The 12,730-nt window shown below is 37.8% G+C and overlaps 1 protein-coding gene across 1 annotated transcript in view; it reads right to left on the reverse strand.

The window, feature by feature from the left end:
- Window positions 1-375: 375 nt before the first annotated feature.
- LOC134537088 (dynein axonemal assembly factor 6) overlaps window positions 376-12,730 on the reverse strand; it is a 28,330-nt gene continuing 15,975 nt past the window's right edge. The window contains exon 3 of the mRNA XM_063377725.1: window positions 376-540. Coding sequence (XP_063233795.1) covers window positions 376-540 — 165 coding nt within the window. The remainder of the gene's footprint in view (window positions 541-12,730) is intronic.

Raw genomic sequence — 12,730 nt, forward strand, 5'->3', positions numbered from 1 at the left:
TTCAGGGAAAAATTGGTGCGTAGAAGACTCCGTCCAAGAGGTTTTGAAAACTTTTGAGTTTTTCATGGTGTTCAGAGTTACCAAAAAAAATTAAATTCCAAACATTACATACTTAGGGCCTGAATGCTTAGAGGATCGGAAAGAAGTAGCAAGCATGATGCATCACTTTTTGTTTTGTTTTCAACGTGTTGTGGATATTCTGATTCTTGTGTGTCCGGGAAGTTTTCTTAAGAGAGCATGACGACAAATCCCGTAGCCCAGGGCTCTAGTGCAGGAAGAGACTTGAATGCTTGCGTAAGAAAGGAACCTCCGCGCAGGCTGCGCTCGCGCGCGCGGGCCTTGGGGGAGGAGGAGGAGGAGGAGGAGTGATGGCGGCTACATGTTGAGGAAGTCGAGCTCGCGGTCCATGTCGACGGCGACGGTCAGGGTGCTGGTGTGCGGGTCCCAGCTGGCCCGCGCGCCGTCGGGCTTCACCGGGTGCGGCAGCGGCAGGTGCAGGAAGTGGCGGGGAGACCGCACCGTCAGTTGCTCCCGCGTCACCTGCGCACGCGACCCAACTGCATTATGTATTTATTCATTTATTTATTAGGCTTAAGGCTATTCCTAGTACGTCGTGTTAGAGACAATTAGGACATTTATACCATACCGTTTTAAGTCACTTAGTAGATATTGTATACGTAATTATATATATATTTTATATTAGCCTTATATTTCACACTTTTTGTAGTATACAAACATTTGTCACCCCATCCAGCGCCCCTTCCTTCCACCCCCCCCCCTCTCCCTCCTCTTTTTTTTCCTTTATGGGTCCCTGATGACAAGAATGCATCCTACGTACGATAAGTTTGAAAATCCTTACTAATATTATAAATGCGAAAGTAACTCTGTCTGTCTGTCTGTCTGTCTGTCTGTCTGTATGTCTGTTTGTTTGTTTGTTACATTTTCCCGGCTGAACGGCTGAACGGATCGTAATGAAATTTGGCAAGGAGATAGATTATATCCTGGGGATGGACATAGGCTATCTTTTGTCTAAAAAAAATAAATTTTAAACGGGTTAAAAAAATATATCTTAATTTTATGTAATGTGTGTCATAGATATACAAACTGTTAGTGTCATTCCTCTATGTCTGCCGAGCAATAGCTTTCAAGCCATTACGTTACGTTTTGCTATTGTAAGGAATTTAGTAGAGAGTAAGAAAAATTAATGCTCTGCATCGTAGTACCTCAATACACCAGTAGATGTCACTGTTTTTTTTTTATCGTTTTATAGTTTGCACATCCTAACTAATATTATAAAAGCGAGTGTTTGCTACGGCAAGAAATTTTGCATAGAGATAATTTATGGGCTGGAGAGTGACATAGGCTCATTTTTATGTACGGTTCCAGTGGAATTACTATATTCCTCTAAAAATACGTATTTTTATATTATTACATTTTGTTTGGTTGATCGCAAGGTAAATTTATTTATATATGTTTTTTTATTTAATTTCTTCTATATATTTTTTCTCCCTACCTAGGGCACTCATAATTCTTTTAAATTTCACGTGTATGTTTTCAATGTCATTCGAGTTGTACAATTTTTTGTTGTCAAATTGGTCATTATTGATACTTTGTTTCATTTTGAAAACATACGTTTTTTAGGTATTATGACAAATAAAAAAAATTAGTTTCACTAACATTCTTAGGTTTTTATTGTGTGGATAGTTTCAAGTTTAATATTATGTAGGTACATAAATTCTTTAACTTATATTTCTTCGAAATTTATTCATGGGTTGGTAGGGCCTACTATTTTTTTTCTATTTGCCCCCCCCCCCCCCCCAGGTGGTCAAAGCCCCAAATTTTCGAAATTTTAAAAAATTTTAAAAATCTTTCTCTTTCGATTTTAAGTGTTTTCGTCCTCGAACCCCCCACCCCCCTCTGGGAACAAAGCCCCAAAATTTCGACAATTTCAGGAATTTCAAATATCTATTCTTTCGAGATGGAGTGTTCCGAAACATTCCAGGTCCTGAACCTCCACCCCTTCCACAAATGTGAAAACCCCAAAAATTAAAAAAAATTGGATGAAATTATATTAAAATTAAGTCATTACGAACTAAAGTGTCCAGGGGATGGTGGAACGTTTACCCAAAATCGACTTACCCATCAAATTTGTGGGAAAAAGGGGGGGGGGGGGGCAAATGCAAAACCCCAAAATTTCGAAAATTTTTAAAAATTTCTTAAATTTAAGTATACTTTTTTACTATTTGGAGTGTTTCCTAGCCATTCGGGGTCCTCAAACTACATTTCCCCCACAAGGAGTCAAAGACCCAATAATTAAAAAATTTCCCAAAAATTTCGAAAATCTATTCTCTTTCGATTTGGAGTGTTTACGAGCCATTCGGGGTACTCAACATCACCCCCCCCCCCCCTCAGGGGTCAAAAACCCAATATTTAGAAAATTTAAAAAATAATTCTCTTTCGATTTTTAGTGTTTCCCTGCCATTCAGGGTCCTCAAAATCACCCCTCCCCCTCTGAGGACAAAGCCCCAAAATCTCGAAAATTTCAGGAATTTCAAATATCATTTCTTTCGAGATGGAGTGTTCATAACCATTCCAGGTCCTGAACCTCCACCCCCCCCCCCCCCCCTTTCTCAAAAGTGAAAGCCACAAAATTTCGAAAAATTGGAGGAAATTGTATGAACTTTAAGTCATTATGAACTAAAGTGTCCGGGGGATGGTGGAACTTTTACCCAAAGACGTCTTCTCCATCAAATTTGAGGTGGGGGAGGGGGAATGCAAAACCCCAAAATTTCGAAAAATTTCTAAAATTTAAGAATAAATTTTTACTATTTGGAGTGTTTCCGAGCCATTCGGGGTCCTCAATCTACCCTCCCTTCACAAGGAGTCAAAGACCCAATAATTAAAAAAATCTCCCAAGATTTCAAAAATCTATTTTCTTTCGATTTGGAGTGTTTACGAGCCATTCGGGGTCCTCAACATCACCCCCCCCCCCCCCCTCAGGGGTCAAAACCCAAAATTTAAAAAATTTCAAAAATCATTCTCTTTCGATTTTTATTGTTTCCCAGCCATTCGGGGTCCTCAAAATCACCCCTCCCCCTCTGGGGACAAAGCCCCAAAATTTTGATATTTTCAGGAATTTCAAATATCATTTCTTTCGAGATGGAGTGTTAGTAGTATAGGATAGCCGGTCCGAAAACATGGCGCTGGCGCGTGGATTGTGATTGTCGGTCCGCCATATTGGATTGTGACGTCACGGCGGCCATCTTGGATGGTTGTGACCTTGACATTTGACCTTGACCTTGACCTCGGCGGCCATTTTGGATCCGCCATCTTGGATCCGCCATTTTGGATGACGTCATTGTGTTCTAGAAAATTCCGGTGATGTGTTTTCCGCCATATTGGATGATGACGTCACCGTTGCAGTTTCCGTTACGACCGCCATCTTTAACTTTTTTATTTATTATCCGATTTTAATGAATTTTTTTTTAAAAATTATAAAAAAATTCAAATAATAAAATTTTAATAAATTATTTATAAAAAAAATACTTTTACGACACGGAGTTCGGAGTCCTCGGTTCGAACCCGACGAGTGCAAAAAATAAAAATGGCGACCGATCCTTCCCTCGCAGTGGACGCAGGCAGACTGTCCCCCACCACTTATGTCAAAGTATACATATCTTCACCTAGTATGACGTCATGTCCGCCATCTTGAAATTTGGACGCCATATTGAAAATCTTTATTTATTATCCGATTTTAATGAAAAAAATTCCAAAATTCATCAAAAAATTAATGTATTTGAATTCTGTTTGATTATATCGATGTACGTCCTTGGATCGATTCCCGACGAGAGTAAACGGTAGATCCTTCCTCCATGAAAGCCACCTAGACTGATCTACCACCACCAGTACCAAAGTATATATCATCAACTGGTATGACATTATGTCCGCCATCTTGTCTTCATCCACTGGAGACCACCATCTTGTTTTCGTCTGCTAGAGTGTGCCGATACCATGTAGTATAATTATCTGGTCACCATACTTTTGTCCTCAACTGTTGACCTTGAAATTTGACCTTGGCCTTTGACCTTGACCTTGAACTTTGACCTTGAACTTTGACCTTGACCTTGAAATTTGACCTTGACCTTGAAATTTGACCTTGACCTTGAAATTTGACCTTGACCTTGAAATTTGACCTTGACCTTGAAATTTGATCTTGACTTTGAAATTTGACTTTGTCCTTCTTGCCGACCATCATGGATCCGACATTTTATGTTCAGTACATGCTACCAGGAGCGACCACCTGCTGGAGTACACCATCTTGTGCGTGTACTCGTATTATAGAGTACATTTCCATCTGGTTAATTTTATTCTAACCCGCTACAGTGCAGTAATCATTTATTACCGAGGTGCCCCCGCCATCTTGAAATTCGGCCGCCATCTTGAAATCATGTAATAATGTATCTAGAAAAGCGGGAAAAAATCCAAAATTCATCAAAAAAATCACTCATTAACTTACATATCGATTTGATCCGCTCCAGTCCTTGGTTCGACCCTCGATCGTTACAATAATGTTTAATTTTATGAAAAAAATAATAACTTCAATAAACCATGTTCAACATTCTTAAAGAGACTTTAAATCCTCTACTACCATCATCCTATAAGCCATCAAGACCGTCATATTGGAAATTCGTAATTGTAATGCTAGAGATTCGGGAAAAAGTTCAAAATTCATTAAATAAATTTTCAAACAATATACTGATTGATTAGGTCGTCTAAGGTCCTTGGCACGATCCTGGAAGAAGCTAAAATAAATGTAATTTAAATACCAGAAAAGCGTAAGGTTCGAGAAATAAAACACCACAAAGTCGTTTACAAACACAATATTTATTACACAATTTCTATCCTACTACAGGACCACTTGCGAAAGCCAGCAATCGTATAAACATTTAGACCTGCATAGACGTGCAACGACTACTTCCTAGCTCCAAATGCTCCAGCAGCTCCAAATGCTCCAACAGCCCCCAAATGCTCCAACAGCTCTAACAGCTCCAACAGCTCCAAATGCTCCAACTGCCTTTTCTTCCAACAGCTCCAATGATATTGGGCTACAATGCTACGAGTCTAAGAGACTACGAGGCTACAAGGCTACGAGTCTAAAAGGATCTAGCTGGTTCCGAGTTATACATGGCTGCGAGACTGCATGACTAAAAGACCGCATGGGCTACGAAACTATATGTCAATGAAGCTACCCGGCTCCAACACGCAATGTACACACAGTACACACAGGAAAACGTAATGTACACACAGGAAAACGGAATTTACACACAGGAAAACGAAAAGTACACACAGGAAAACGAAATGTTCAAACAGGAAAACGAAATGTACAAACAGTAAAACGAAATGTACAAACAGGAAAACGAAATGTACACACAGGAAAACGAAATGTACAAACAGGAAAACGAAATGTACAAACAGGAAAACGGAATGTACAAACAGGAAAACGTAATGTACAAACAGGAAAACGAAATGTACAAACAGGAAAACGAAATGTACAAACAGGAAAACGAAATGTACAAACAGGAAAACGAAATGTACAAACAGGTAAACGAAATGTACACACAGGAAATTGGAACGTACACACAGCACACACAGGAAACGGAATGATCACACATACAGTAGCGGAAACACAGGCTTATTTGGAAATCAGGATACAAGAAATAAATCATACTTTTTTAAAATATAAATAATTCATTTTATTTTTCATTAGTACACACATGACAGTTAATCAAACGATTATTGTATGTAGCCAGCGTTCCGAAGTTCTTACAGTATGGACGATACTTCCACGATATGCGAGTAGTTTCCTCTACGAACAGATGCCACCATCAGTCTTAGCCGGTCAACCAATATTTTTGGATCTTTCCATGATGTGGAATCAATCTCTTCTGCCACCATCTTCATTGCTTGTTTATTATAAATATTATGATCTCTGGTGTCTTCCGTTTTAACACCATCCTCAGGGTTACTTTCATCATCTAGCCAGCGATCATCACAAGCTTGATCAGATTTATTTATTATAACACGACGTTTCCATCGCTTCGGTCTCAGGACACCACCACATTCTTCGATCTTGTCAGCTGTAGGTTCTGCATCACAGTCTATGCCTTTGTAAACAGCCTCAGAGTCACTGTATCAATCACCGCAGAAGACAACGTCTTCACCCAGATTACTGCAAGAACTCAATATCGTTGATGTCGAAGTGTCTTCATCGCCTGTATGCTTCCTTTTCAGGAGTCCACCATTTATACAAAGTATGGAGGATCTGCTAAATATAGGCTTGAATGTATTCTCACTTTTCACAGTGTTGATACCTTCATTAGTTTCAGTCTTCCCGATACCATCAACATCCTTCAATATTTGTTTCTCGTCACGATCGGCGTGCTAAGGCTTCCATCTTTTCTATATTAATAATATTATTTGTCTTAAAATCTCCGCGTCCATGTCACTATCACAGATGTAAATCATCATCATAGCTGTCATCAATATTGTCATGAGCTGCATCAATATCACTCATTTTATCATATAGTCTCCACAGTTCAGTTGTCAGTGATTTACCACAATCTATGAACTTGTGAGCTCCATTCTCATTTTCTGTAAAAGCCTATGAGTCCAGTTTTATTATTTAATCCTTCAACCCATCATCCCAAACTCAATTAAATAATTGTAGTATATAGAAAAAAAAAATCATCAAAGTTCCTTTCATTTAATCTTGGAAACCGTATCATCCTTTCCACCTATAGTAGGTATAGTTTCTTGAGCCCAAGAGTCTTTCATTATATATACCATGCAGTGTTCTTCAAGAGATGTAGTATACCACCATTTCTACATACAAATCCATCCTATCATTAATTTGTTTACACATTAGAAAAACCTTCACGCTAATTTTACGTGTTTTATTAAATTACCACTTCGACTAAAATAATTACCACACATAGTAATTTCTACAAAGGACACTTTGTCCAAGACATTTTAACCATAATCTGTCTGAAAACAACCATGTCCCATCTATATCACAAAGTAAACGAGGGTTAGTGGAGATAGGTCAAACAAGTGCTAGTCACTCATAGGGTAAGAACCATGTGTTCGATACCTATCTCAGTCAATGTAGCATCTATGTATTTTTATTACCTCATGTAGAAAAATATGTTCCAATGCATACGAATTTAAACTTATTCACATACGACTAGTCAAAAGTACATAAATTCAAGCACGCCAACCGCAAAGAAAATTTAAAAAATTCTCAATGATAGAGGCAGAGACTTCTCGATCGAGACACGCCTACCATCACCTGCAAATGAACATTGACCCCTCGCGCGGGAATTGCAAGCTTGCAGAATGCTGCGACACTCATATGTTTTGCTCAAGACATGCATACATCACATCACTAGCCTTCCAACTCAGTACACGTAAAACTCCAGTGAAATCATAATCCAGCATACGTAAAGTACTTGCTGGAACCACTTCAAAGTATACATCACCGAACCAGAGCAGAAAATCAGCCTACGAATGTATATCTTGCTACCTACAAAAATAAATGTGTAGCACATATACGAGAGGAGTCGAACTCCACATACCATACTCAATACTCTGATAATTATAAGCGTCAAAATATTTTTAATCAAGACCTTAGCCAGTATACAATTTTTTTTCCATGTTGTAAAAATTCATGTTAGTAATCAGCAACGAAGGAGTGAGTAACTTGGACGAAGAACCGCTTACCAAGTATCCAGAATCGTACAGATACAGCCCATCCAGTGCACCAGCTTACTCCGAAGTGTGGTCAATTGATTAACACTCATTAATTTTTTAATATCACCACCATAGTATACACCAATATATGACAGGTTACGATTTAAGACCATAAATTTCCCACAAGTCTGTTAGTTTTATTTCGGGAAGTAATAAATTATTTCTCAAAAATAATAAATCAAGTTCCTAGTCAGATTTGCTCTAATGTTGCGGTATTACCTGTACCAGCACTTTACCAAAACATCTCCCATAAAAAAAAATCTTAAGAATGCAGATGACATACTCAGACAAAAATAATTTTAGCAAAAAAAAACAGACTTCATCATTATTGGTAAAACAAAATAATACACACAAACAAGACAAAATGGACATTACAAACCCGACCAAAATTACGTGTCACATGTAGTTTATTACATTAAGATAAACGATGTAGGTTAGGGAAAAATAAATAAAAAATTCTTTAATTCTATAATTTATTTAAAATTGTACATTTATACACAATAAAATTTGACACTGTATATATTTTTTACATTTCTCAGTCCATGCGACATTCAATATTATTAAAATAAATTATTATAGTTCGTATTAAGAGTGACAAAATACAAATAATTCATACAGATCACGATACATCAGTTCAGGAGTGTAACACCTTAGAGGGCCAGAAATTATGCTGGAGACCTTCCTTTACAAAATTTATAATGTTTTTTCAAGTAAAATTTTCGTGTAACCTGTATACCGCACTTCTCACACAGAAATTTTACACGGTCAAGATTTCTTCTGCAGCCATGCTTTTCATGGATGCGTGTACTTTGTAGTCGTTCAAATCGTTTACCACAGTAGCAGCACTGATACAGATACTCATCGCAATTACCATCGCTTCCCCGATGTACAACCTGCAAATGAACTTTGCTTTTACAATGCCTAATCAAATTACTTTTGTTTGTGAAATGTACACCACACGGGTCACACGGAAATGTCTCACGATTAGCGTTTCTTCTACAGACATGATTTTCATGTCTTCTTGCATGTTGACGGTATTTAAAACTTTTGTCACAGTACGTACACAGATGTCTCGTCGTTAGACCTTGAGTCACCGACGGCTCGGAAAGTATCTTACTTTCAATGTGCACTGCTGTTGTAGGCGACGAAGTCCCGTATGTTGCATGAGCTGGAGATTTCCCAGTCGACATTGACAGATCATATGTACTGGATGACAAAGAATCTGATGTATACACGACTGATGCAGAAGCTGGGAATTGCTCACAAAATGTTTTATTTACCAAATGCGGAGTAGTTACAGGTATTGTAGTCTCCTCTTCGTTCGTTAATGCACACATTGAAGTCTCTTGGAGTGAAGAGACAGTAGATACAGCCATCATTGAGATCTCTAGAGATGGTAGGCTCGTTACCATCGGAATCTCTGGAGCTGCCCTCATCGTTGTCATAGGGATCTGCTTCGTCATCACCGCCACCGTCGTCAGGGACCCCGGTGAAGACGCGAGACCCTCCGTCAAGATCTCTGCAGTCGGTGACCCCGTCACCATTGGGATTTGTACCGATTTCGACGTTGCTACCATTGAGTTCGGATACACATCAATATTCATGTATCGGACTTATATGCAGACAAGCAAATTCATCAGATCTGCACTGTACCACTACAAGAGGTGGACTGAGGGACCTGCTGTCTAAGACTCGCTTAAATAACAGTGTCCGCTTGTATAATACGCAAGTCAATACATCATCCATTGTTATTACTTAAAAAAATTAGGAATTTCAAGGAATGAGAATTTAAATTATATATACAATCAACTAATCACACATCCTACATACACGGTTAATTTAGACTTAATAGAGGAGCAAGAGTCTGTAATCAATGGAACTTTCACAACCCAAACAAAATTTAAAGTAGGTACCCAAATTTAAATACTATTATGTAGAGCTACACATAACATCCAACTGACTCCAAATGACTACAAAACATGACTAAAATAATTTATACGATACCAGGCTAGGTCCAAAGTCAATTTTTTTTGTACCTCTCATCTACAGTTCAGAGGGCCTTCAGTGTTGATATAGCTACAGCCAAGACATGTCCAGTACCATACATTTTCAAAGCCTTCAAAGTCGATCCTTGTTAAGCCTTATGACAAAAGTCTCCGAAACAAGAGACCTACTCTACAAGATGACTAGACATTTTAAGCTTGTCATAGCACACATCGATAAAAATCTTCGTAAATAACCCTAAATATTATCAGACCACTAGCATTCGATTTATGCACATATAGTAGGTCACCAACATATTCGTCAACACATGACCATTCTACATTAAGCTCCTCACTTACTTATATCAGCCTACTCGACTACACCCAGCACACATAAACTAAAAGAAGTCAAATAACATCCTATTATTTATTTACATTCGAATATTTAACAGCATGCCGACTGCTAATTAAATAAGCCTGACAGTGAACATGTTAGCAAAGTTTACTTTTATATAGGACCAGGAATCCATTGAACCTTCAGAACCTAGCTACACATACACAGTGCAGGATGCAAGGAATTCTACACACATTTGTCATCACTGACACTCACATTCCATAATCTAATCTCAATTCGGCACTCATTTTCCATCATTAACATTCACACAAATGCAAATTAACCACCATCGACACTCAATTCAACACTCACTTTCCATAATCTAAACTCAATTCGGCACTCGTTTTCCATCATCGACACTCATATTACATCATAGGCACTTGAGTCAACACTCATTTTCCATCATTAACATTCACGCAAATGCAAATTAACCACCATCGACACTCAATTCAACACTCACTTTCCATAATCTAAACTCAATTCGGCACTCATTTTCCATAGTCGACACTCAATTCAACCCTCACTTTCCATAATCTAAACTCAATTCGGCACTCATTTTCCATAGTCGATACTCAATTCAACACTCATTTTCCATCATCGACACTCAATTCGACACTCATGTTCCATCATCGTCACTCAATTCCTCACTCATTTTCCATCATCGACACTCAATTCGACACTCAATTTCCATCATCGACACTCAATTCGGCACTCATTTTCCATCGATGACACTCAATTCAACACTCATTTTCCGTCATCGATACTTAATTCTACATACTCTTTCCTTCTTCGACACTCATTTTCCATCATCTACATACAGTAAAATGGAAACTTTCCATCATCCACGCACACACACACACACACACACACAGATACATATATAAATATATTCATACACAACTCAATCCTTTAAAGTAGCAAACACATGAACTTTATTAGGGCATGAATAACGACACATTTTAATAACAATTTTTAAAATTATATTTATATCAAAAATACAAAAGTATAAGATTTCATCAGTCAATACACATTACTAACTTATACCCTGAAATTCTAAGTTCATCAAATATAGCCCACGTTTCTTTGATAACTGATAAAATTTCGTCATCTTGCGAAACAAGTAAAAGTCGCAACCTGTTCACCAACACGTTCGGGTCTTTCCACGATATATAATCAATTTCACTTGATGACACCATCTTCTTCGATTGTTTGCTGAACATATTCTGAAAATCGTTGTAATAATGATTATGATAATTTTTATCATCATCGCTGCTGTCCACATCTTTATCAAACACACTGACATCTTCATCTTGCATATCCCAGTATTTTGAATTTTTTGACATTGGAGTACCGTCATTGGCATCAAGCTTACTTGCTAATTTTCCAAAAAAATATTCCAAAGTCCGTAGAAGTCTACTATAAGACGTCTTGTCACTTTTTCTGGAGATGTTACTTTCATTATCTTCTACCTTACTTATATCTCCAACACCATTTAAGCTATATCCTTTCTCAAGACCTGGAGAGATTTTAACACAATCGCTTTTAAGACTAGGTAGATCAATTTCATTGTAAGACATACTGTCCCCGAGCATATCGTCTCCATCTATGTACTTTATCTCCTGAACGAGCTTGGCTTTACAAGTTTTATAGTATCTTTTTAAATTCTCTCTTCGTGTCATCCGCCTGCCACACTTGCCACAACTTAGTATTTGACGGAATGGACTTTTAACACAATCGTTCTTTTCATGTCTACGAGCATTATAGCTTTTATCAAAGTATTTGCTACAGTATGTACAATGTCCTTCAGATCGAGAACGATATTTGAGTATCGTACCTTCACTAGACTGTACGTACTCCATAATGGTTGAATAGCCGCTAAAAGTATTATTTAGGTACTTCGTATTTTTATGTATGAACATTCATCAATTATTTACGAAAAAAGATTTTTTTCTCATTTTGACTAAAAAACTCATGTTCCACGTAGTTTTACTACCCACCTTCATATTTCCTCATATGTTATGTTGTAAAAGCAACCAAAGTTGGTTTTAGGTTACGGAATGCTCACTCACGATCTGTTGAAAAAGGTGTGCTTCCCTAGATCTCAAGAGGAAGAACATTGACCTTATTTAAAAATTTGCGAATAATATCATGGCCTAGCAAGAATCACAAGATAATTTATTCTCATATTAGCAACCATCATGTATCAGTTGTCTGTATATGCAGTGTCTGTTGTCTGTATAAGTAGACAATGTTTTGTGTGGGATGCGGGATGCTCCCTAACGATCGCAACAGAAGGAGGGCTTCGCTAGAACTCAAGGGGAAGGGAAATCTTCGTGTGTGATAGCGTTTCTCAGTTGTTTCATGACGTAGTAATCGTCTGATTAATGAACTTTTGTTTGTGCCTGATTTCCACCTGTTAAAATTCTTTTTTAAGTGTTGATTTGATAATATGACTTCGGAAATTTATACTAAACTCTGAATAAAATTACCTGTCTTAGACACCAAGGACAATGCAGTTTGTCCTTCATGTTAATGCTTCTCAGCT

The sequence above is a fragment of the Bacillus rossius genome, chromosome 1, assembly GCF_032445375.1.
Source record: "Bacillus rossius redtenbacheri isolate Brsri chromosome 1, Brsri_v3, whole genome shotgun sequence".
Classification (NCBI taxonomy): domain Eukaryota; kingdom Metazoa; phylum Arthropoda; class Insecta; order Phasmatodea; family Bacillidae; genus Bacillus; species Bacillus rossius.